Source organism: Haliaeetus leucocephalus, unplaced genomic scaffold (assembly GCF_000737465.1).
Source record: "Haliaeetus leucocephalus isolate CR32 unplaced genomic scaffold, Haliaeetus_leucocephalus-4.0 Scaffold1, whole genome shotgun sequence".
Taxonomy (NCBI): Eukaryota; Metazoa; Chordata; class Aves; order Accipitriformes; family Accipitridae; genus Haliaeetus; species Haliaeetus leucocephalus.
Window position 1 is genome coordinate 14,366,485 of NW_010972437.1, and position 27,679 is coordinate 14,394,163.

The window sequence follows — 27,679 nt, forward strand, 5'->3', positions numbered from 1 at the left end:
CTTTAGAGAAAGAGACTAGAGTGTTCTGTGGCTAGGAGGAACAGAGGCTAAGGAACTGCTGAGCCAGATAACCAACACGACTGCATTTTCCCAGGAGATGGAATATGTTGCAAGTATGGAATCTGGTCCCTAGAGAACTAGGGCTTTTCAATGCAGTTCATATAAAACATGTAGGACTTCTTGTGGAAACAAGTAAATAAAAAACCTTTCCAGCTACTACATGGAGTAAAAGTATTTTGCTAATTTAGCATAAAAATGAGAAATCACTTTGCCCAGATTTCGTATAAAAACAATTAAGCCAGCTTATTTTTTTTAAAAAAGCATATTTTAAATCTGGCAGTTTTCCTACTGGAGTACTGTACATGATGTTTTAAAGAGCTTCTAACCAGAAGAGTCACTGTTACAGAGCTAAAATTTACACTGTGTTTACATGCATACTGTTAACCATCTAGATTTGACAGATAAAAACTAAGATGCGATCCTTATTTTGACAAACAAGACTGGTCTACATTTCAACCCACTTGATGTATAATAAATAAAATTTCAGTATTAGAATAACAAAAATGTTAAAATAGATTCTGAAATCAAAATAAGGCAGTGCAGAATTATCAGTGTAGAGAAAAGCAAGTTCCTACACCTCCTTTTCTAGAAGGAAGGAAGGTTGGTTAATAAACTAAAGGTTGAGATACAGCAGGTATTTTAATTCCCATTTCATTTAAAAACAAATGCAGTGCAAGGTAACAGATATCCATATGATGCATGTGCTATTTTGCTTGCAAACTTTAGCAGATATAAAATTTCTGAAGCTGTGTTTCCTCACTGAATCTACTGGTTCCTAATTAGACCAAATACTTTGTAAATTTGAGATAGATACCATCAGAAGTCCATAAAAGCCAGGCTCATATTTCATAAAAACTGCTAAATATTTAGGAAATCTAGACCCTTCCACATTTTTTTTCATGCTTCATTTAAACTTAGATCAGCAGGACTCTGCTTTTATAAATGACCTACTGACATATTCATAAACTGGCTTGGGAAAAACATACAGGTTTTGTTACAATGAATTTTAAGATCTTACATACACCTCAGAGTCTGGAGCTATGGCATTTCTCCAAAATAGTTCACAGTTCCCGCAGTTAATACAGTACTGCAAAATGGCACTAAAGTGCATAAGTATCTGAACGTTTGTTGGGCTAAAAGGTGCTGTGCAAGCTTAAGCTACTGCTTTGCCATTATATACAAGATCATTTTTCTTTGGGGAGGGGGTACTAGCTCTGGAATGCCACTGATTTTAATTTTAATGGAGGATTGTCTACCTTTCACCTTTCTAGAAGATGTAAATGCCCCCTTTCTGACTCTTCTGTTTGTCAAGAACAGTAAAAGAGAAAATAGTACACTCTAAAAATGCGTTTCAAGATAATTTACCAGAAATGGTATTGAAAAAACAAAAGGAAGAATACAAGGTACTCCAGATGAAAAGTGGACATGCTCTTTGTAACTAGCTATGGATCTTCTGCTCAAATGAACATGCTGTTCATTTTTATCAAAACATGAGTACTAAACTACCATAAATAAAATACATACAGTACAGAACAATTAAAACTTTTTTTTGTACAGTAGTTACTTTTACATTAAACTTACCATCTTTTCAGATATGTTGAAAATTAGGACTCTAAACATGATTATTTCAAAGTATCATTTTTAACAATCTTGCACAGGCCCGACAATCAAAAACACGAAGCTTTGATTCAGATAGCTTGGCAGGTCTCACATACTTTGATAGGTAGGCTACTTTGAAATATGTTGGGTGTGTTTTTTACTTACGCGTTTTATTTTTTATCAAAAGACAGTTTGATTATTTTTATTTAAATCTTTACATGAACTAGTTTTGTGCAATACCACTGCCAGTGTAGCATACGAAAACAAAATGTGTCTGGAACATTGACTATAGTCCAAGTGTTGTCTACCTCTTAAAAAAGTAAGATTCTAGGAAATCCAATGCGAGTGCATTTTAATACAGGAAGTCAGTCCTAGAATAATTTTAATATTAAACAGGTACCGTTTCTACCACTGGTGATTTGATGCACTCTTCATGCAGTCTGCTCTTTTCTGGGAGGTTTAGTGAATTCTCAGCAGGGTGCTCTTGTACATGACTGTCGCCATTCAAAGCTGAAACAAAGCCATCTTGAGAAGGACCTTTCAAGAATGAGTGAAATTCCACTTGAGGGTGAGTTGGCCTATGCTCAGCATATAAACTGTTACATGGAGCACTGCTGTCACCTTCAGAAGATGAGCAGCAAACAATCACTGAGGGGTTTGCAGAAGGGTAATGAGAGCTGCTAAAAGTTTCCTCTGATTGCCGTGTGTAGTCAACAAACTGTTCTGAAGTCATGTTGTAAGGCACCAGAGAAAGACTACCGTTCTTGACAGCATCCCTTTCTGAGTAAGTCTCACCGATCTGGTTAGCAGTGCCAGCAACGTGGTTCTCTATTTGGTAATACAGATTTGAAGAGTTAGTATAGTATGAGGCATTTTTAGAGTGGTTTTCATGCACAGCAGTTCCATCAGAGTAGCAAAGGACAGAAGGAAGAGGCACCATATCAGCATGGGAGCCCATGCTTTCTACAAAATCATCTGCTTTTTCTTCCTCATCATCTTCCTCCTCATCTTCCTCTTCCTCTTCATCATCATCTGATTCACTAGGGGCTAAACTCTGTGTGCTAGAATCTGTAACTCCACTACAAAAGCTACTCCCATCTTCCTCTTCCTCCTCTTCCCCTGGGCAGTCCAAGTCCTCGGCTGACTGAGAATGCATAACCGCAGCCGGAGGTTCGGTTTCAATCTCAAAATTTTCTGCAATTGAATATTCAACTGGATGGGGTCCTGGACTCATAGAACTAGTGTGTGCACTTATCTCACTGTGGCAGCCATTTAGTGCCGGAACTTGCTGCTCTCTATTTTTCTCCAATTCAAGTTTCATTATTGTGTGCAAAAAGTGAGTCCGTACACGGATAGGGTTAAATTCAATTCTACCTGCTGTATTGCTACACCCTTCTTTAGTGCAACCGCATGGAAAAGACATACGATCCACCTTTTAAAAAAAAGAATACAGATTAACAATACGTAGCATAAGCCTGGCGATACGACAGAACCTAGCAGCCTAGAGAAATACAATAGTGAAGTGGGATTCACCCTGAGAAGTACTTGTAAGAACAGCCAAACCTAACAATAATTCAGAGAGTTAGCCCTGGAATTTAGCACTACTGATAGGAACAGTAAGGGACCCATACATGCAACAATGTTGCAGAGTAGGAAAAATATGTTTCTCTTCCATAGGTGAAAGCATTACACAGTGGAACAAAAAATGGGTAATCTTTCTATTTATGGATCTGCTACAGCTTTACTTCACGTTGTGCTCAAATCCAGGCAAAAGCATTACCAGAAAGAGTCTTAAAATTTTGTAAAAATCATGGGAACTAGAAACCTATTGAAACAAAATGAATTACATATAAACCCCTTTATAAAGCTGCCAATGGGGACACCTGACCACAGAAGTAGGAATAAAAACTCATTTACATTTTAAAAGATAATCCAGTCAATTATAGATGCAATATTGAAGGCTCAACAGACTGTGGGCAGAACTTATATATCTAATAATAGCCAGCTTAAATTTTTAAAAACATGACTGAATCCCCATGTCGGATAGTTTGATTAGGTAGCTTAAGGTCTGTGATTTTCATCTACGCTATAATACCTAAACATCAAATATGATGCGGAGGAGAACCATATAACACAACCTAGTACATCTTCGCCACATGTGAAAATGAAAACAGGAACAGCAAAGAGAATATATTATTTAAAATAGAGAAAGTGTAGCTTGGATATAAGAGATGATGAAAAAAGCATTCAGGAAGAAATCAACTCAGCTGCATAACAACAACTCAGGAGAATTAGTGGAAACATCTTTTAGGGAACATTTTAGGACATTTACAGCTGTACATAGGACACTATGTAAATGTACAATACAAAATACCCTTTCAGCCTGCCGAGGAAGAACTACCTGCTATATTAGCAGATGTATTTTTATTGCCTACATGCAAAGTTATCAGGCATGCATTTTAAGTATCATGCACGTTAAATAAAGGACAATACCACAGTGTGTCATTTATTGTTTCTCATTGAGTTTGGACTATAATTCACATTCAGACAGTATGTGAATTGTCTCTAAAATAACATGTAATATCCCTTCTGAAATCTGCAGGCTACCTATTCTTCTGTTGTCTGCATCTGCATATTTAGATAAAGGCCAAAGAGGAATATGAGGAGCAGAATATTTGTATAAGAACAAAAAAAACCCGCTAAACAATGTATGTGCCTACACCAATCATAAAATAAAGATGTTTAAGGAGATTGTTTGTATTGCACACTGTATACCCTTAAATCTGGGCCTTAAAAAACTGGCTTGAGATCCACAAGTGCTATTGTCTAATAATTAACTGACTTAATTTCCAGTAGTTATAACTTTAACAACGAAAAGTACATGTGTGTGCATGCACACACACCCCTCCCCCTCCCCTTGATGGTTAAATAATGACAATCATATAGACATTTACCTGACATTTTATGCCTGCAAGACTGCAAGTGCAAGTTTCTGGATCGCAGAACACACGGCAGTCACAGCCACAATCCTCTCTGGACAGGCGGATGGCCCGCAGCTCATGTTTTTCTTCCACATCGATCTTCTTCACTCCAGAAGCTCGCAGCAACGCCCTTCGCTTTTTTGTCGGCAGGGGTTGTAGAAAGAAGTACTCATCTACTTCGGTGTTGTCTAGATCAATGTCGTCATCAGAAATGTCATCCAGTGTCAGCGTATTAGCTTCTTCAGATTCCACTGTACCATTCTTTGTCATCTGTTGGATAGAACAATTAACAAAGTCCTTAAACTACATGTGTCATAGATGTAAGTATGTGTAATGCATTATGAATGTGGAAAGCCGAATGTAAAAATGCTGCATGACTGCCAGTAAGTACCAGAATATTACAGATGGGGTGAAAAGGCAGTTCCTTCCCATTTAACATGTGAATTAAATACACATTTTTAGTTTCATGTTTGTCATGAAGCTAATATTTTTTCTAAGTAAGTTTCTAATCTCTTATCTGTTCTTTAAGTAAGTCCCTTATCATTTGTCACTGTTTGCCAGATGTCATGCCTTTCTAAAATTCTAGTCTTTTCTATATTGTTTCATAAGATAATTTTTGAGCCCTTAATTGGTTCTAGTTCCTGTCTCTGGGCTCTTTGAAATTCTTCAATATCCCTTTTGAGATAGTAATTATACTACCAACACTGTTTCAGATTACGGTGCGTCACAGATTTGTAAACCTGTGTATTTTATATACTATTCACTATCATGTTCCTCTTCAGCTTGACAAGTTGTTTGATGTTTGTACAGCTGAGGTCACAAAGCAGCGATTCCACTTAATCGTTTGGGCAGATGTCTATATTTGCTTCTTGAGTTCACAATTTTAAGCCTGGAAGTCATTTAATTTTGCCCCTTTCCACCTACATTACTTCATGTTTATTTACAATGTATTTCATAGAGCTGATGCATATAGTTCTTCCGAAGTTCTTTCTAGTCCTCTTTGGTCCTGAAAATAACTCATTTAGGATTGTGGTGTTGTGGATTCTAGTACCTCACTAACGAGTCCAAATTATTCTTAGGTAGTTAATCAATGAATAAACTTAGAAAAAAGGAATTAAGCTACTAACCTCTTGCGGAGAATCTTGAGAAAAGTTTATCAGAGGATTCATGTTCCTTTCCTAGGGATATGAGTTTTTGAGCCTCTGTAGATACAAGTATCCTGGCACTATATTATTACCTATGTATAGTCTAGCTCCCAAACCTTTCAAAAACTGTTTCAAAATTAAATGGCCACAAGCATCAGGCACAAACATCCAGTGCCACCTTCATAAGATAGCACACTTCTGTACCATGCTCCTGTAACTCATCTCATACAGAAAGGAGTGTATATATTCAAGGAGAAAAGAAAAAAACATTTACTGCACTGAAGGAAGGTTAATTTTCCCATCCATGGTAGAGCTCACTGGTTATATCTGCCAGATAACACAACTACAGGGTTTATAAAAGTTCTACAGAGAAAACTGCTTGAGACCCAAAAGAGTATCAAATGTTAAAACAAAGTTCAGAGGGATGATGACGTTCACTACAAAAAATGTATTTTCTCAATCTCAAATTACTCAGATTGAGCATTGTACTACATAGCAAACATGAAGCAAGTGCAGTTATGGGATATATTTTGTCATATAATAAATCCTTTTTCTTTTATTATTGTTCTATGAAATAATTTTGCTTAAAATGGAAAAACAAACACACAAACAAAACAGATTCCCAGTGTTCACCCTGCTCTAGGTGATGCTGTCAATTGATGAGTTTGCTGATTTACACTAGCTAAGCACCTGGTCTTATACTTTTGAGAAAAAAACATGGTGCAACTATGTGATAATTACACACTGTTGAGATTTCATCATGGGCATCACCATGACCGCAGAAAATGGGCCTCAGTGAATGTAGTTTTGATGTTTCTTATCTACAGAAAAACAGCCATTCACGTACTTTCTCTGTTTTGCCTTATCTACTTGCAGAAAATTTCAGCTTGGCCTAGTATCCCCCAATAAATTTTTAGACACCAGTTTTAAATACAGATAAAATACTAAAGTCATAACCACCACTGACTGTTTCTTGTGCATTTCAATTTTTAGACATTTAACAATTACCACTGTAAAGGTAACTCCCCGTTTTTCTGCTACTAAATCCTGTCACCTCCATCTAGGTATGCATCTTACATGTAAGAAAGCAGTCCCGAATCTTACACGTTCCACTATTTCTGCTCTTATTATATTCCCAACTGTTTCGTTTTCCCATTTATATTAACAGTTTGTCCTTTCCACATTCTTTTGGATTGTAACTGTCATTTACGGCATTACTGAATTACTCGATGGTGAACTCCTACTGACTGCTTACTCTTTTTTGCAATTGCAGTTTTGTGTTTATAACAACTGTGTAGGACAATCATAGAAAAAAACCCTCATTATTCCTGACTTGTAAAGTCAGGTTAAAAGCAATACTCTCCCATCTGAAGAAGAGTCTTATTGTCATGACTGGTAGTCCTTACATACAGTGTACGTGTGCACGTTACGCTGCACGAAGAAAAATTCTCCTGAGATCAGTAATCATCCCTTCTTAGCAATTCAGCACTGTATTTAGTTCATGCAGAGGTGTTCTGCCACTTCCACAACTCCACTTTATAGGCATTATTGTTTCCTTCTCTTTTCAATGTGTTCTCAATCGCTCTCCATAACTGCAGCCTTCAGAGTCTAGTGCCTTCATTTTATTTCATGTTTCAGTTTATTTACCATGTCTGTTATCCCTATAACATTCAAATCCCTTTATGTGCATATACTCCTAGCTCTTTCTTCATCTTAAATGCAGGCATTTTCTAAATGTCCTCTCAAACTTCCTTCAGATTGTCTTCTTACTCTATTTTGTATTATTCATTTCACTTTACAGTGGCTAGGAAAAGGGAGGGCAATAGCTCCCTAATCAGTTCTGCCTGGCCTTGGGACAATGGAGAGATTATTTACACCAGGTATTTCAACATATTCGTTTAGTAAGGTAGGAAAGACAACATTAGCAGTCATCCTTTCTGTATAATCTACAGTGAGAGACAGGTAAATCCACAGAGTTATTAAATGTATCTTGAATTAGCTGCCTGAAGCTAGCGGGAGGGAACAGTCCACTGTACATGCAACTCAGCCTGAATGTTCAAATCCAGAATGGCACCCCTGATTTTTTTTTATATTTTTCAATTTTTGTTAGCTAGGTACAACTAAGTACAGTGTATTTATGTTTCTTTGTTTTCTTTTTTTTGAATATAATTGGAGAATGACCTACCTAAGAATTCTGATTCCTCTCATTTTAAAGACACAAGGCTCAAATCACCCCTTAAGCGGATCACTGTTATTTAACTGCCTACCAGAATTTCAGTTTGAAACCGGGGAAGGGGAAGAATTCTAACTCCTGCTTCTCTAATTATTTCAGTATTTTATTCAATTACTATTTAATAAAAATTAAGTTTCAGGCACTTACCCATGAGGTGAATGCTGTAACTGCTCAGCTTACAAAGGCACCTATAGAACCATACCAAACCCGTCATGTATTTCTTCTCCTCCCCCTCCTGCAAATCTGAACTGCTTTGCTACACAGCAGTAGAGCACTAAGGAACGGACACCAGTCACGTGCTGAATACTGTATGCATCCAGCAGGCTGTAAAGTGAAGCACCTGGGCATCAAGCGGGGTTAGAAAGCAGTTTGCCACTTCAGAGCGCCTTAGCTCCTGACTCCTTTGCTGGATGACTTCCTTGTTGTCTCCTCTGACTTTTTTTCTCAATTTTGTCACACAAAGAACGAATGAATTAATGAAATGAAAGACTCGAACATTTCTCAAGCAAGTAATTGGGTAACTACAAGAGGAAGAAGATTATCAAGAACCATTGAATACATTTTCCAGTACAGAACTTCAGGGGAACATTAAGTTCTCTTGATTGTCATAATATTGCTCATGTGAATTAAACTTGATATGTAGGTGGGAAGAATTTCTCGCATAAAGCTAAAGGTTAATGTCAGAACAACAGAACAAGGCAAGGGCCAGTGAATATGTGCAGCCTTTGGGTGAAATTCACTTGAACCTCTGTAAAACGTGAAAAATTTAGGTTAGACACCTTTGCCTGCCCTAGCTGGAAATTATTCCTTACAGTTTCCCACAAAAGAAACCAATTGTGTCCACAGACCCGGGAGCCTTAACATCACTAGGGTCATGCTAATCATTTTCATAGATCTTAATTTGAGCAGACATTATGAGTAAGCAACAAGGGCTATTCCAGCTAATTTACTGTGCTTACTCATAATGTTTTCTTAAATGACAATGTACTAAAGTAAAGCCTACCTTGTACCTTTCATCTTGACAAGATGGCTTTCATGTCCAGATTGCCATTAGAATTTTCACACTCTGCTGCTAACAAGTGTTTATGCCACTGTCAGCAGTGTTTACACCAAAGTGCTGGTGCTAAATGGCTGAAGTGACTTGAAGATGATTTTAAAGTCTTTATCTGCTTTTAATTAAGAGAAGTTTCTTATTTGCCTCTTCACTTTTAGCAAGAAAATAACAAACAGTACCTAAAATTATGGAGACTAAATTTTAATATATTCCTGCATTTCTATTTTTTTAACAAATTCTACAAGAGAGAATGCTTTCTATCTACAGACTTGCATATTTTAATCCAATGCAAAAAATTTTAAAAACCCAGGGAAACAAATTGAAAACCACATTGAAAATGTTACTTTCTGTTTGCATAATGGTTTTCAAACAGAAAACCCTTTTTGAGCAAACTTTGCCCTACTTCATTTTCTCATTTCCTTCATTTTTCTGTGCACATGTACAGTAATTTTGATGTAAATCCTGATTAGTACATTTTCATTAAAGATCACAATTACTGACATCATCACCTTGAAACGCTGCAGCACTCTCTTTCTGTGTTCATTTAGAAACCATGTGAATGACCAAGCAGCTCTTCCATCTCTATAATGGGAACGGTCCAGCTGACTTCAGCAAATAAAACATGCCCAGTGCTTTACAGTGACTCCTCACTAATTCAGTGATTCCTGGGTTTGCTTTTGGGAGGGAAAACGGTTTTTATTTTATTTTTTTACCGCAAGTGTATAATCAGGGATGCAACAAAGCTGAGTTTAATAGACTAGTTCAAGAAGGAAGTTTTCTGTTCCCTATGTTTTTATACATGCTCTAGAGTGAAGAGAAATATTTTACTCTAGGAAAAGATTTACACTAGTAAGATGTTACCATTTTTAAGCCACTCTCAGGATTCAGTGAGGAAAGAATCCCACCACTGCTGAATTAGGTGTAGGGGAAAGGACTTTTCTATTTGGTGAAAGGAAACAATTAAGATTAGGACACAGGGAGGAATCCAAATCAGGCTCTCCTTATTCACTGAGTACTTACGAAGAGGAACTTAACAGTCACAGTAAAGATTATCATCCACTCAAACAAGTGACTGGGGAGATGGAAGAACGTGTTGTATTTGGAAGAAGAGCAGAAAGTAGCGTCTATGTCCCAAAAAAAGAGTGGGCTGAAGTAAGCTAATGAAGAAAGGAGATCCATCCCAGCCAAGAGGAGAATTATGAAAGCACAAAGAGCCACGCGCTACTCCATACAGATGAAAGCTAAAAAGCCTCGTCCAATCTTTACAGGTAAATAGGATCTGTGATTTTTCTTGAGTTACTTTCTAGCTCTAAAAAGAAAAGGAAAAGTGAAATATTTGCATGCCTTACTATTCTTTACTCCACTGGGGATTCCACTCTCTGAGCTGATTCCTGGAAGTCAGCCAAGGGATCTACACAGAGTCATCGGTTACAATGACACAGCTCAATTCACACTTGATGCTCTGAAGATCCTGTGATGCGAGATGTTTAGAGGTATAATCTCTATCTAGTGATAAGTCACTAACACTCTAGCCTTTGGTTTCCAACCTGTCCAAATATCTGTCTTTAATTTGCCTCTGTCCTGAGTGGTTTTATGTTTGTTTGTTTTCATTATGACAGTTCAAGTTTTATGAACTATTTAAGAATCTATTTAGCTATTCAAATAAAAAGCAACTAGGAGACTGAGAAAAGTAATAGTAAGGGTCTTACTCCTTCAGGAGTTCAGACATAGAACTCATGAACATAGTTCACTATATGGGAAAAGTGCTGAAAGGCATTTCTTAAACTTAGAGGGTGCCAGTTTGCTCTGGACAACTGTAGTAGTATCTGAAACAGATATAATCTCACAAAAGAAGGGGCTATGGACCACAGCAGTTCAGTTACAATTCTAAATACTATTCACTTTTAATTACAGGATTAATCTGAAAAAGAGCCCTGGATATACATATAACACAAGCCATTACACAGGAAGTGTTTCATCCAGTACAAAAACATAACAAAATCAGAAGTTTTGCCATCAGTTTTAAAGGGGCAGAAGGGACACTTCCAAGAGCACAATCCTCTTCTCTGTTCTCTTTTACTCAAATACACAGTTTCTCTCCTCTCCTGTGCTGTATTTAAACCGACAGCTTCAAAACTCTAGCCAAGATTTGTTCTGACTAGCTAAACTGATATAGCCAGTTAAATTGTCTGACACGTTTCTTCTAACACAGACATCCTTTGGTGAAATATTAAAGACGCACAAACATACAAATTGGTACACTGAAAAAAGAAAACATTTTTAGTATTACTGTTTCTTACTTTTCACCAAATTTGCTCAAGTTGGCCAAGCAGATAAGCTGTTTCACTTGCTGTACTTAGGATGTTATCCTTCCCTTGTCTAACAGGGCACTGTGCAAGGGCTCAGAAGACTTGTTCTCTTCCTGGCACTTCCAGACTTCTGCTGGACACCCTGTTCTAACTTCCACCACTCTCTGCCTTTGTTTTCCTCTCTGTAGAAAACAGGGAGTAAACAACAGTCTCCCTGTAAAGCATCAATAAGAGCTACAACAGCACTTGGTAATATCAGTATGTCTTCAGTAAAACAAAAAAAAAAGACAAGTGCCATTGTTTTGATTGAAATGGAGTTGATGGAAAGGAAATGGTTTTGTTTTAAGAAACACATTGGGCCCATATAGCCCTGACACTGGTCATTTACTTAAATAAGGCAGGGATCAAAGACTTGAATAATTTTTACCTTTAATTTTAGAGAATTGAGTTTTTCCTCCCTTAGATGTTCTCTTAACATCTCTCGGTGAAGCCTCTCCTGCTCCATTGCAAACTCTCCAAGCGTGTATTGGCGTACACTGTTGTGGCGAGTAGACATTCCCAGTGTGCTTCCCCCTTGGCTGGGAACACTGGTGAAGCCTTGCCTTCTTGTGAAGTAATACACAGTAACACAGTTAAAATGCACATTTTTTGTTCTCTTCCGCTTCTCCCTCTTCAGGATTGAAGAAGCTAGAACAGATGCAGATTACAGTATGAATGATAACTTGGAGTCATACAGCAAATCCATCACTTGTGTAGTTCCATTTACCTTAACAATACCTGACGATGTACACACTGAAGTTCCAAGGTGTGTAGTCTAAATGAGGAGATAACCTTAGAAATATTTACCATATATGCAAACTTAGAAGCCATTACAAACTGCTATAATCATGAGCACTATTGTCTGCTTTGGAACAGAAATTCTTGGCCAGGACAGTTGTGTTTTCCCATAGCGGTATAAAAACGTTTTGTCCTTTTACCAAGGAAGCCAAGAAATTCCAGCAAAAGGAACTTCTTTCACAGTGTCACCTCAAAGACAGCGACTTGCTCCTCTTCAAACCCCTGCAAACAAAACAACGTTGCATGTGACAGCAGTGAGGAGAACAGTGGACCCAGTCCCTCACAGGTCTATACAAACTGTTACTATTCTGTCAGCAAGGCTTAGCTGTAGAGATCTGTAACTACATATTTAAAACACTGGATCACATTGGCAGAAGAGATTCCTATCTCTTATAATCTAAAATGTGAGAAATTAGTGTTAGAAAAACTATAAAGGCAATGTTTTTAGTGTTTCAGCCTGTCTCAGAAATGCATACCATCATCATCACCACAGAATAATATAGGAATAATGCTGATTAACAATCAGATCCACTTCCTTTTTGTTTACCTTCATCCTTCTTTCTGCTGCCTTCCACTGAATACACGTGTGTGTATATAGTCTTAATGTGTCAAATTTTGACAAAAAATTAAATCTAGTTTTTCTAATTCTTTTCTGATCTCATGCTCAGTTTTTCTTATAAACATACGCAGTATCATATGAAATGGATTTGTTTAAAAACAAATGCCAAATTTTAACTGTTAAATATGGTTCTTTTTTCTACAGACATTTAGTAACGCCTTCCAAAGATACTGATCTATTGTTTCTCACCGGTAACAGTGGTGAGCCTTTACAGAAAAAATGAAAGAGACACAAACGTTAGAGAAAGATAAGAGACACTCCTTAGGTTTTACGATGAGCAGCCTGATTTATTTGATTTATTGCAAAATGGCAAAAGGATGTTGAGAAGGTAGATAGTAAGTCACTGCTTTGCAGTTTACAGGCAACAATTGGGCAGGTGTGAATGAGAGACCTAACTGCCAGAATTCAGGCAGTAAAATGATTTAAAAGGTGCCTGACCACCCTTGAAAGACTTGGAACCATTCTATAAAAGCAATAACAGCAACATGATGTTCACTGCTAATCTAAAATTGCACCACCTCTAGAGGTTGGAAGCACTTGGCCTTCAGCCTTGGTTTCGTAACAGGTCCGGTTTATTGTCACAGTTAAAACATAGTTCATTCTCTAATACTATTATGTAGTGAAATGTTAATCACCACAAATGTAAAAACCCCAAACTTTTACATGAAGTGATTCAGTCCAAAAAATAGCATATTCTACCTAACTATATGGAAACCAAGTATATTAGAAAATATAGTCCTGTAACCAAATCACAGACAGTATGCCCTACTGACATAATCATAAAACTATTTGGGACTCAGTAAAACATTGAAATATTATTATTTTTCCTAAATACGGATAAGCAGCTAAAAGCATGGCTTATTATACAAGTAACATGCACTTCTACAGATATGCTGCAGGTATGTTAGATTATAAATACAAAATAGGTAAATAAACTCAGGCCCTATATTCACTTACATGCTCTCAGTGAAAGGTGTTCCAAAAAAGGTATACGATGTAACACAGAGGAATCAAAAGACAAATTCTGTTACATTAGGCATGTTTAAACTTACAACCAAGTTTAAGCAAATCTCCTATCAACAAAGCCTGTCAAAAATATTTATAGCAAGCTTTTAGTGGGGGAAGATGGTTATTTTGTTAGAAGAGACTAGTTGATAGGGGTGTGTCAATTTTGCATGATTAATTGAATATTGGTTTAATGTACTATTCTTTTTCATATATGCCACAGTTTCAAAACAAAACTATAATAAAAGCAAATTTTTAGAGTTTGGAAGACAGGCTAATTTTGATATTGTGATATTCTCATTCAATTTAGCATGAAAGCAAATACTCAGTCAGAACCTTCACTGCCTATACGCTCTTACACACAGGAAAGTTCATATTAAAACAATCCCGCTTCTGTTGAAGGAGGTATCTAAAGCATTCTCGGATGTATCCAATTTCTGATATAACAGTATTGATGTTATTTGGATCTCAGCTGGATCTTGGCTCTATTTCGGAAGAAATATTGACAGCTACTGAAGGGCAAGCAGCTTTTTTACCAAGTAAAAGAACCAGCCACAAATGGAATGAGAGATAAAGCTACAGTAAAATATTAAAGGAAAGGAAAAATAGAAGGTTAATCTTATTAAAAAAAAAAAAAAAGCTTCATGAGGAAATAGACGATAATTGTGCCTGTAAATCACACAAGCTAGCAAATGCCTCTGAATCCTTACCTGTAAACTTCTGTATCTACCACATAAGGTCTACATTGATAGTAATTTGGTACAGACCTTAGCCATGGAACTCCTGACATGGCTGCTTACTGGCAGGAATACCAAATGCTGCAATAAAAGTGCTTCCATTTTTTTTAAGACTGTCAGTCTCTTCACAGAAGACATACTACTTTCATACTACTTTCTATACATAATCAACCTTAAGCTTTATTCACACACTACCCACTAACATTAATAATGTAAGATTGTAGTTATCATGAGCTGTCTTAAAGAACCCATTAATGCATTTCTTCTTCTGCATAAGAACTTTTTTATAGTTCTTAACACTTTTAGTAATTAAATTGTCAATGCCACACCATCAAAGTTGTTTGTTTGGGTTTTTTAATATATCACTGACAAAAACTGTATTAAAATAGAATTAAGCTGAACTTCAAGAAAATGCTGGCATACTGTAACTGCACCACCACCAGCACTATAAACCCAGCACTACACAACTGTACTGAAGACAGCGTGAGAGCTGACATGCATTTGTTCTAAATGTCATTAAAGTTCATGGTTTTATTTATTAACATTATAGTTCTGAGTCAGACAAATTATATGATAATCTATGTAAGTAAACAAGCATGTAAACATTCAGAGCCCTCAGATGACACCGGATTACTTTTTTCTGAAACACATCCTGCCTTTTGGGTTTGCTTCTGTCTCACCCAAGAGCTCATTAACGGGAAGAGCTAAGGCTCCGTGAATAACTCTATAGTCATCTCTTCTATGTTACTGCTAGGAAGTAGCCAGAATATATTCATATTTATGAGAACGTTGCTTACAAGAACAGATCAGGCAGGAACTGCAAAAGATTACAGGATTTTATTTGATTACCCAAAAGCATAGATGAGAAATGTCAGTGAGGGGACTGGAGAATTGCAACCAAGGACACGAAAGGAAGCACAGTCAGCACCGCAAAGGCACTATGTTCTTGCTCTACTATACTTTCTAAAATCTCTGAGCACAGGCCTGCCTTAATGTGACCTCAGAAAAAATTATTATTAGATATTGAATGGAAATGTTGAACATTTTCCAACATCAGGGACAAAGTGCTCTACAACTCATTCAGTCCTTTTGCTTCAAGCCAAGCAGAACTCAGATTCTCAGATCATCTTATCAAGAGTCAGAGGCATATGTTATTTTGCATGCACTGTGCCTTAAATAGTACGTTCAAATCAGTTGTAATTACTGCTAAGGACACTGCTTAACTCAAGACAGAGCAGAAGAACATACAACATACAAATTTATTGATATATCACAAAGTATGAACGTATGCCCAGACAAAATTTACTGACATTAATCAATTAGTAAGCTCCTTTCAGAGTGAGGAACACAGATTGTGCAAGGCTTGCATGCCTCTCTGGAGTCAGTTTCAAAGGTTTTGCAGGGAAGCAAAAGCTCATAACCTAAAAATTTATCCACAGAGAGTGTAAATACCACACTTTTCCAGAAGAGATCTAGTAACGGCTTCCTTGCTTGCCCAGTCTCAAAAAAGTATTTACATGCCATCTGCCCGTGTAACAAGTGATATCAGTGGATGCCACTATCATCTGTTCTGCGCAAAAAGGGTGATACTGACTCCAGGCAGTCTGCTAGGCAGAGATGTGGTTTTTTACCAGCTGCTGGACACACGCTGTCAACAGGAGCTAGAAGGTGGTTTTTGAAAATGAACACCACCATCTTGGGTCTAGCAGTTCATGGCGAGCGAGGATGCCAGAGGGAATAGGAATAGTCATCATCACCTAAAACTGCCCTGTGGATCACACATGATCTTTAACACATTTATATACTACAAGTCTGATATATTCCATCGAAGGCAAAAAATACTCCATTCTCATGTATTTAAAAAATTAATATAATATTTAGTTCCATGTTTCAAGACTATATGGAATTAAGTATTTTTGACAGATGCATAAGTACTGTAATGCATAAAATGTATCAATTATCAGGAGGGAAGGATGATACTGTTAAGCACATAATTATCACGACAGAACTATCTCTCAGAAAAGGTCACTATATCTGAAGAAGGTCTTCAGACATAGATGTCTTCAAACAGGACTGTTAGAATTCCTCCTCTGAAATAACATCAACTGCCAAAATTTGGGGTTTTGGCATTTGACGTTTGAGTGGCTCAGTTTCTGGGTTTAGCAGAACAGAGCCCAAATTAATAATGTGCTGGCAACTGGCCTGCCTCCTCAGGGACTCAAGTCAGGTCCTGTAGCCTTAGCAGCTCCTTGCCATGCAAAAGCAGCTGCTGCAGATTCAGGGCTGTATCTGGACGCAGCACAGCCCCACCCGTGCAGCTCTCAACCCGAGCTAACATCCACAGCACAGGTCATCTGTGCCAGACCGTTTATGGCAAAACCAGCAATTGTCTGTAAACAAAATTCCTAAAGTTGAGGCCAAAAGAATTAAAGGAAAACTTTGAACAGCAAAAAATTGTTTAACCCAAGCATGGTTAACCCATCCTGGAAACACAACCTGCTCTTTGTGTTTACCCTTTTGCTATTTTTTGTTCATGATGTGCCCACACACATGCACAGTAGGATGCATTTATTCATCTTTTCCTCAGTTATTAACTTCTCTCCCTCACAGCAAATTCTGTTTATCCACAGCAGTTATAATTTATTTCATGACCACATATGATATTTCTGCCATTTTTCTTTACACACAATTCCTGGCTTATGCACTTCTCTGGCTATTGAACACACAAGGAATCTCTACGGTTTCCAAAATTTAACAACGTCCGCATGGCAAGCCAGAGACCTGCAGAATAGTGCAATGCCTAAATGCTATGTATCAAGTTTTTTTTATTATAGCCCTTCAGTTTTCAATATTTCAGTAAGGTCCCTTTTCAGTCATTGACTAGTACAGAATAGAGATGATTGTTTGGCAGTCATTCAAGAAATTTAAGATTTCAGCAATTTATTCATAAGGCTGCACACTGAGATGAAACAAACTTTGTCTAATTCAAGACAACCTTTTTCTACACGACCACCACCACCCCCCGCCCCGGACCCCTCCAAATTACACAGATTAAGGTTTGACTCTAAGGCTGTGTTACCCAGCCTGTGGTTTACAAGACATGGGAAGATCAACTGTCGTAAGATTAAAAATAGAATAAACACACGAACATCATTCTGGGTGTTCCCATAGGTAGTAAATTATACACATAGTTGAGGACCATCTCCTACACTGGGACACTAAGTCATAACTTTTATTACCATCGTTTTTATTAAAATGGTTGCAATTTAAATTGGTAACATTTTACCTATCAAAACAAAAAGTACAATTTTTATCGCCCAGTGGCTAACAGTAATGGCATACAAGATGTTTACAAGAAAGACAAGTGTTCCTCAGATTTCTTTCTAAAGCTTATAGGTACTTGATCAAGTGCATTAAATGATTTTTCCGGACACGGTGTGTCCTGTATGTCTGCATGAAACAGGAGGCCCCACTAATTCATTTTTCAAAGATACTCTAAAAATAAAACTTTAAAGTCAGAACTGAAGAAAGTATCAACGTAAAAAAAAAAAAAACAAACCAGCTATCATGGAAATAACAGTAGCCTTAAAAAATAAAACTGTTCTGTAAAATAGCTCCCATGGCTGCTGTTCTTTCTTGCGTAGGCTGCTGCATCACACAGATCTCTGTCACAATGACAATTAATGGGCGAAGGGCAAATATTACAAATAGTGGCTTGACAATAAAACCTCCCTATCAGATTTATCCTGGCTAAATTATGTTGTACAAAGCATTGATCTGTGCTGGAATTCTGTCACCAAACAAACATAGCAAGTGAGGAAATACTTTCTGGGTCTGGAGAAAGACTCCTCAATGAAGAAGGTAAGAAAAATGAGAGCCATTCAAGTCACGTGAGGTTGGAAAACAAAGAAAGGCCTTTGTTCATCAACAGTTAATAAAAGGGAATAAAGCATTTTCTACGGCAGAAAAGGTTAAACATATGTCTACAGGAATGTGCAACTAGACAAGGGTGAAGAAAGATGTAGCAATACAGATTTGTAACAAAACAGGGCCAATATTTTTGTAAAATATTTTAATGTAACTAGAACACTATGGTTAGAGCCTGTCTCCTTAGTGTTGTAGTTATATGGAAGAAAAGCACCAAGTCCTGCTGCTAAATTAGTTTCAAATAACGGTTGCCATCACCTTATTCCTACCAACAGGATCATAATTATAAGAATTTTTTTGCACTTACCTTCTGTATTGCAAATAAAGTTTCTTCTTCATTTTATGTATTATTGGGAGACTAAATTTTATTACTAGCTCATTTTCCACAGCTTATTCAAAGCTATGTATTGGCAGCTCTCTAACTTCTGAATTTGTGCGCCCTTCTTTCCTCTCCCTACCCCACACCAGGGTATTTTCAAAGCACGGGAGTGGAAAGCTAGAAGCAGAGGAGATTCCCACTGAGCTCTGCACGCGGGGGTGAGCTGTTTATCCGCCAGCCCTTCCCGCCCACGGGAACCAACCAAGCTAGGAAGACCCCAGCCCAGAGGCGCGTCGGGGGAAGACAGTGGCCGGTGCCACCTGCACCCACCATCCCCAGCCACTGCCTCCTCCCACAACTGGTATAAAGTTCAGAAGCTACTTCTGGTGCCCCTTACTTCTCCACCTCAAGCTGTGTTTTCTGCTCTCTCTCCTGAGAATAACCGTATTTATCTATTTGTGAATTTGTGAAAAATGAAAGATACAAACCCTGCAACTCTTTCCGCATTTGAAAAATTCAGGTTTTATAGTAGTTATTCATAACATATTTCTTATGTCTTGGTAACAGATGTCATCATAGGCCCGTCCAACTCCCAAATCCCAAGAAAAGTAATTTTCCAAAGGGGAAAAATAAACGTTTACAGTAGAAGTTCAGTGTCCCCTTATGAGAATCATCCAAGTCTCATTTGTATATGAATAAATTATAACTGATGAAATAGGTAAGCAACAGCAATGATGTGCTGGCAGACTGAAACAAAGTTTTCCTGAATTACTCTCACATACATATAATGGACTATACAGCTGCACTTTTTGATCACCTTTGAACATCCTCATTCTCCTCTCTGGGCAGTGGAGCTACAGCATGTGAAACCTGTGAACGACAGAGCATTTCCTTCTGCGCATTTAGCAGCCAAATCAGAATCCAACCCCCCCACCTGGAAAGAGATCCTGCTGCTGCTATATTCGTCTATGAAATACAGAGCCTGCTTCCTAATTTTACAAAATCCTGATAGGAATGACATTTTAAGCCCATCATGTTTTTCAAACATTTTTTACTGAGAAAAGTGGTAGTTCTTTGATTACGAAACATAAATGATCTCAGTTCTGGCTGAACTCCAAGACATAAGCACTTTCTTCTGCTGTCTCAGCTATTCTCCTGATGTCAAAGACACATTAAAATAAATGTGAACCATATGGCTACCCAGCAGATTACTAGCACTCTTGCATCAATGAGGAAAAAGCAATTCATTGTCACCAGCGCAGAAATATCCTAGGCACATGAAAATTTCAAAAGGCTGGAAAAAACGTGTATGAAGCAGCCTTTTGGATTAAAGCTCTCTTAGACCAGAGGAAATGCTGCTTTTCTTATACTCTACTACCCATTTGTCTGCTTTTTACATACTCTTAGTGTCATATAAACCACTATGGCAGGAAGGATTAACACCATTCTCCACCTGCTCCGTGACTTTCCCACGCAGTGTTTCATCAAGTCTAAAACTACAGAACAGCAAAGCCTAATCCATCACGGTAATCCAGGTCAGAACACCCCTTATAAAAGCCTGCTCGCTTTGCAGTCTTCATAGAAAACAGGAACTTGGGAAAAGATTATATTCCAGAAACTGCTTCTACCTCTGCCTCCTACCTCACTTTCTACCCCACTGCCTCCCAAAAGATATTTTTCTAGGAGTCTCCATACACTAAATTTACAAACTTTAAACACTTAATGATGAAACATTTTTCCTACATGCTGGAAATCCACACCAAGAGGAAATGCTGTGACATAAAATATACCCTCCCAAAGAAACGTGAGCTTCAGGGCAGGGGGGTATTTTCTAAAATTAATTTGAACCTGCAAGTCTTGAAGGGAACTGCATACTCAGAAAGGCGTAAATTGAGTAGTGCAAATTGGACAGGACAGGGACAAAGCTGTGGAACAGCAACACCTACCTTGGTAGCATTTCACTGCTTCATCCTTCTGGTACCTTCCTCTTGGGTAAAGCCAAAGCTAAATTCACCTCACAGGAAGGGCTCGATGGGAATGCTTGCCTAATGCTAGATTTATTTATGTCACATGAAAAGGTTTTTGAAAAATACTAGCTCACAGACAAATTTGACATGAATAGGAGAAGTTTTTCATTTGTACTTTAGCTAAGCATTTTACCTCACTGTCAGAGTTTTGTCTGAAATCTCACAGAAATGTTAAATTCTTGGGATGCATGCTAAAAGCTGGATTTTTACTGCTAAAATTTCAGTGAAAGCTTTAAGTTTACTTCCTCAGCACCCTCTATCTCCAGAACGCTTTTCTGTGACATTCATCATACTAGTCCAGTTTCTCCATTCTGCAAATATCATCAGCCTGCGGGAAGAAGTGGAGACAGCTAACTGCTCTCTGCCTCACCATTTACTCTAAATGCCAGCTGCTGTTTTGTAGATGATTATTTCTGACCTTGGCCCCACCTTTGACCAGTGTGATGAGGAAAGACGCAACCACGGATCCTTGCAGGAACACCCATGCATAACAATTGTATTTGCTGAACTCTCCTAAGACACTACAGGCAATCCTTTGTCCCATCTTATGGGTGACTTCTGCGAACAGCCATTTGATACAAATACAACTACTCATTCAGCTGTCTGTGACTTTGCATTTGCAAAAATATTCTGTGTATGTGTCATAAACATCTTCAACAAAAAAAAATTTGTTTACATGTTATCTAAGCCAACAAAACCATCATGTAAGGAAAAACCTGTGCCTCTGTATAGTATATGAAATGCATTAATTTATAGGAGAGAACTTCTCAAAAATATAGAATTAGTTGCACAAATCCTTCTAAAAACCAGAGGGAGCCTTCTTTACATTTTTTTTAAAAACTCCCTCTACAACAGTTGCTATTCCAGATGAAAGACAGCAAGCAAGATCCTGTCATGGCAAACCCTGCTCTGTCATTCTGTATGAGTATTTGAGCAAAGACATTGCACTACATTTCACTGAATTTCTTTGCATTTCTTGGTTTTTACTGCCCAGGTGAGCCGACTTACTTTAAAATCAAAACCAAGAATCTCTCACTCTGTTTGCATTTCATAATGTAAGTCAACAAATAAGGGTAAGAACATATTCCTCATTAACAAGGAAATTCCAAGCAAGCCTGGTTGCAGGCAATATAAATAATTGCAAGATACCCCGAAAAAAGAGTGCCTTCATTTATCTACACCTTCTAAGTATTTTCCCATAATAAGCCAGCATCACCACTTCTAACTCATTTAGATTTTATCATTAACCAGCAATTAAAAATGCAGCTTAAGCTCAAAGCTCAGGTAATGCCTTGTGCTATTGACCTTACACCAAATAAAACTTTATCCTTCACATAAAGGTAATTTAAGAGAAGCCAGACCTTCCTAAAGATTTGATACCTTCTTCCAAGTCCTGCATGGCCACATAGATGAGGCAATCTCAATATGTTAGCACCTCTAGAATACTCAAAAAGTACTTTAAGGGTATACTGAAAGAAGTGCAATGGCAATGTATTTTTATTTTCAAATTTGTCATTATCTTTAACAGTAAAATGAAAAGACGGCAAGAGCATTTAGAGACCAAAGGGTTTTCTCAGAACCCTTACTGACCAGCCACATTTGTAATGAACCTAAGGCATCCAATACTCTTAAAGATAGTACCCTAATTAGTAGAATGACAGGACCTATGATTATGGCTGGCTGCAGGATAACCTTGCTAATGACAGTGATAATGTTAATGGCAAGATACAGATAACTGATGGAAGCTATCAGCTAGACTCTGCGATGGTTCTACCTCCTTTTGGTGAAGATCACCTTATCAGATGAGCTGGTGCTGGATATTTCACCTGCCTCTGCAAGTGAAGAAGAGGAGCCTCTGCAATAAAGGCATTACTCTGAAAGCTCCAGCTACACTACACTGAAGCTGAAATGGCAGAGGAAAGCAGCAGCTCCTCTAAGTGTGTTTCTTAAGAGATGCATCTGTGATTAATGTGGTATGGGGATTTTTTTATCAGCACCAATCTGCAAAAGACAGGACTTGATGAGGTCTTCCCAGGTCTTTCAATTGCATGCAATTCTGCAACTTAAATTGAGATATTTTTCTTCATCAGAAAAATAGATCAAGCATTTAGGGGCAGGTACCTCCACACGGCAGGAAGAATCCCCCACACCTGAGCTGGAGCGTGGAACCCAGCATCCCTCAGCACCCACAATCACAGGAACTGTCAGGGCATTTTACTGACATCCTGAATGGCAATTCCAAAGACAGTTTGCTGTGGAGCTGATGAAACACAGCAGCGCGGTGCCCTAGCTCAACAGGGCAATTTAAAGGAGCTGAAATGGCACTGGGTGTGCTCCTGCCCTGTATTCCATGTGCCTCTAAGGAAATAGGGGAACAAATGCTCTTAGTCCTGACTAATAATGTCAATGCATGCTTGGACTGCTACTTGAAGATGAACATCCCTCTTTCTGATATGGAGGAAGGGCCATGAAATGGGACAGGTACGTGGACTGGTTAGTAATATGCTTTGGCATCCATTAAGGTAAATCTGTGGTGTGACTAATGGCCTGCTGAATCAAACTGGAATGACCTCAATAGACTGAAAAAAGAAAGTAAAAAAGACGGTAGGGATTCTATCTGCCAGTGGACCATTTGATAAGAGATTTAAAAATGTGCAGATATATACACATATACCCGACCAAGAAAATACTACATTTATTTATTTTTTGGTTATGAACCTGGTAACAGTTGTCTATGCTTTATGGACTGTAATTTCATTTCCTGACTCAGGAAAAGATGTCTGTAACTTAGGCTAGGGGTTTTGTTGGTTTTGTTGTTGTTGCTGTCTTGATTTGTTTAAATGGCTATATTGTTAAAGAAACTCTGTACCTCTCCCTGTGTAGTAGTCACAATGGATAGCACTTAGGGACGACGTCTCAGTCATGTATTTTCTGCCATCACACTACAGGGTTAATTGTTGAGATCAAAGCTATCTTCTCGTGGTTTTGCCCCACCTGAATGATCCACAGCAGCTGTGTGCCTCATTTAGCTGGCAGGTTAAACTGACCTTTAAGGGTAATGGAGCAAGATAGCTGAAAGGTTCTTGTTTATCTGACCCAATACATGTTGTTTCAAGGGTTGTGTAAATACTGAGATGCATCAGCTATTCCAGATAGATTTATATGCAAACTGCCTGCTTGCTGAAGCACTGAAAGAGTTGTAGCTACAAGAGATTAAAAAATAATCTCTGTCAGGTCAATTAGATAGAAAAAATAAGACTTAGAGGGCCACATGAGGCTTTTTTTAAAAGCTCAGTTAAAGAACTAACATACAGATCTTGGTGTTGACTACAGGTCACCCACAACCCCCATATTTCCAGTCAGTAAAAGAGAGTTTATACTGAACTTCAGATTTACTTACATGAACACAGACTGGAAGGAAGACCGTACACTGGATCTGAAAGTGTCTCACAAAAGAGAAAAGAAAATGGCACAAAGTGTCACGAAATGGCTTAGAAAGATAACCTCCACCAAGGAGGTACTCAGGCACGTAACAGAGGCAAAGAATCTGGCCAGCCTTTCTTCTGCACAGGCTCTTTTCAGTCTGTTTACTGAAAAAGTCCCACAGAACTCTTCCTTTCCACATGTCCTTAAAAGTATGGATTCAAATATTCAACATAGGAAAGCTCTTATCTTTTATTCTGTGAGATGAATGTGTTTAAAAAGTGAACAAAACACATTTCAACGTACACTGTTAACAGTTTCACTATTGTACAACACATCTGCACATAGTTTTCAAGTGAGCATCACTTAGCTGTGTAAGACACCTGTACTCATGACATAGGAACATGGGCAATTTCCACATATTCTGCTTTGACAAGACAGGGCCAAGTACTTCAGTAGGATCAGTTCATTTTTTGTCACTTCCTAGAACTCAGAATATGCTTTTTCAAATAATACTGTTTAAAAAAAATCTAGATGTTTAAAAAAAAAAAAAAAGTAAGTACATGCAAAGAAAAGTGCTCCTGCCCTGAAGAGCATCCAGCATCACACACACAACTGATGTCAACCAATACACACCAAAAGGAAAACAAATCCTGTGCATATAAGAATTTGACCAATTGTCCAATTAAAACATTCTTTCCAGAATCAAAGCACATGAAGACTCAAGAAAATGTGAGAAGAATAGAACAAAATAAAAATCCAATCTCAACAAAAAAACTTTTTTCTAGAGGTAGTCATTTATCAAGTTAAAAACATCTTTCAGCATTTGTCAACTATCTTTACTCCTTTTATTTTAAATATAAACATGATTAATTTTTATTGCAAACACATATTAACTTTTACTATCATACATCATCACTAAGACTCAGCTTTTTAGTGCAGAGTTACTCTTATATATAGCAGATATGCCTAAGGCTAGCTAAGTGATTTTTCTAACACTGCTCAATTGGTAGATGTTGATTGTGTAAACATATAACTGATATGCTTTAATATTAAGAAAGAAGAAGAAGGTGCAAAATCTCACTTGCAGCATTTTAACAGTAAATTAACAAAATCTGACTTCCCCATCAGGTGTAAGATGGAGCATTCTTGGTAAAGTTACAAAATAATGATGCACACTGGAAGAGGGTCTGGATGCAAGATGCAAGTAATTAGGTAGGGATAAACCCACCTTTCCATTCTATGCTTCGTCTGAGCATCAACATCCTCTGTTTTCTTACCAATAAAAAATTATCACCTTTATCAAGCTCCTGAAAGTACGCTGCATTACAGTAAGAGCAAAGCAGAATGTGAGACACTGAAAGATGCCATGTTCCAGTGGCACAGAAACTAGTCACCAAGAGTCTTTTCCTTGAGGACCTTGAGATCTGCCTATTCAGCTGTTGCACCAAGGCCACCTGTTCAATTCTTTTCTTCCCAAACCAGCCCTATATAATACTGGGATTATTCTGAATTGATTTCTTGGAATTTAGGTCGCTGCATTTATATTAAAGACAATACTTATTAAACAGTAGTATCAATTCACATACAAACAATTTACTCTATTTCCAGATCGCCAACTGATATATAGATGTATTTTTAAAAAAAATGTAGTATGTACAATTTCTATGTATGTGTGTGCGTGCGAGTATGTGCACAGATAAACATTTATTACTCTGGCCACAAACATCTCAGTTATATGGATCATTAATCATAACACTGAAATGCTGTAGTTTCCCTTACAGATTTTATTCAAAACTAAATTATTTATTGTGTCATCTACAACCAAAACTTATTGTTACATGCATGTATTACAGCTTCCAAGTTTCTCCCCTGAATTACGAGCCTTCTTTGTATTATCTGTGTATTCACAATAAAATTGCTGTCTTCTATGTGGGTGGCAATGACTGATGTAAAAGGACTGCTTTCAGTCTATGATGAATAATCATCCAAGTCCTTAAACAGATGCGAAAGTTAAAAGATCAGCATGCAGATAATATTGTCACCAAGCTATTTCTTAATACTACCAAAGAGATTTACTGGGTCACTTACTCCTTTGTGGCATTTCAATAAAATAGGTCCTCTACTAGTACTGCATCTTAAACATAAAATACCAACAAGATAGTTACACACGTAAACACATTTGAAAAGTTGTGCCTGTGTAACCCTTCGCACAGGAGTGTTCCATACTAGAGCAACGAAGATTCGGACCCTCACATCCAAACCCTAGCTCAAGCTGCACAGCAGCATTTGGTAGATGAATCGGTTATAAGAACATTCATATCACATGGCACCAACATGATTTCTAGCCACAATCTAAACCACATAGTTGGAAGGATCACATTTTGTACAGGCAGTGATGAGCAGCCTCACCTACTCCTTGGCCCACAGTCTTAAGAAAACAGCTTTACAGGCACTAACTCCAGCGGGAAGATCTGTATGCAACAGAGTTGAAGGAGGCAAACCCCTGCTTTTTAAAACATGCAGTTCACTGTTAAAACAGTATAACCACCTAAAGCAAATATCATAACTACAAATATAAGCTGTAAATTTATTCTTCCTAGATATATATGCTGCACATGTAGCTTTGCTAACTTAAAACCAAATTCTTACCTGTACACAAAACCATTGCCTAGTACAGAGACACCCTCCCCTACATGAAGAACAGAAACTACTGCAATAATGTGTCCCATACAAAATGTTGCTCAACTCCAAATAAAAGAAAGCTTATTATTTCCTTTGGAGGAGAACTCTCACCAATACAATACCGCATACAGCTGACAGCTGCACTACACTTAACTAAAGAAAACAAACTTACCTAAAGCACCTTCCCTACAATACCTGTTGGAAATACCTTAATCAGAGCTCCCACGGTTAACTACGAACAGCCACATAATTCAAATAGTAAATAGGTAGGGGCTTCAAAGTGACTTCAAATTTTTACAGTGACAAATAGTTTTATATTGTTAACAAGAAGGCTAAAGGATGCAAGCTTGCTAAGTCGTTTTGACCAAGTCACAAACTGAACACCACAGAGAGTCCATTTTCTCATGTGTTCCATTTAAAATCATCATGTTTATCTAACCATAAAATTTATTTTATTTTGAGGAACAGGAAGAATTCTTTAGATACACAACTTTAGTACTTACGGGTAAAATGATTCGAAGTTGATGGATTGACACTATCACCACTGTCAGCACTTTCACTGCTAGAAATGTCATCATCTGATTCCCGCACAGAGGAACAAGGTGAGGAGCCATCAACTTCTTCAAACTTCCTCTTTAAAATTCCACTCATCGCTGCAATGCTGTCACATGCACCTGTAACAGGAACAGAAGCAATGAGGCACTGAAACATCCAACTGC

At 37.8% G+C, this 27,679-nt stretch overlaps 1 protein-coding gene across 1 annotated transcript; it reads right to left on the minus strand.

The window, feature by feature from the left end:
* Positions 1–1,405: 1,405 nt before the first annotated feature.
* CSRNP3 (cysteine-serine-rich nuclear protein 3) lies at positions 1,406–27,611 on the minus strand. The gene is made up of 4 exons (XM_010567426.1): positions 27,464–27,611; positions 11,809–12,068; positions 4,614–4,910; positions 1,406–3,091 (listed from the first exon to the last, which is right to left on the minus strand). The coding sequence occupies exons 1-4, from the start codon at positions 27,609–27,611 to the stop codon at positions 2,048–2,050; spliced, it is 1,749 nt and encodes a 582-aa protein (XP_010565728.1). The 3' UTR covers positions 1,406–2,047.
* Positions 27,612–27,679: the final 68 nt, after the last annotated feature.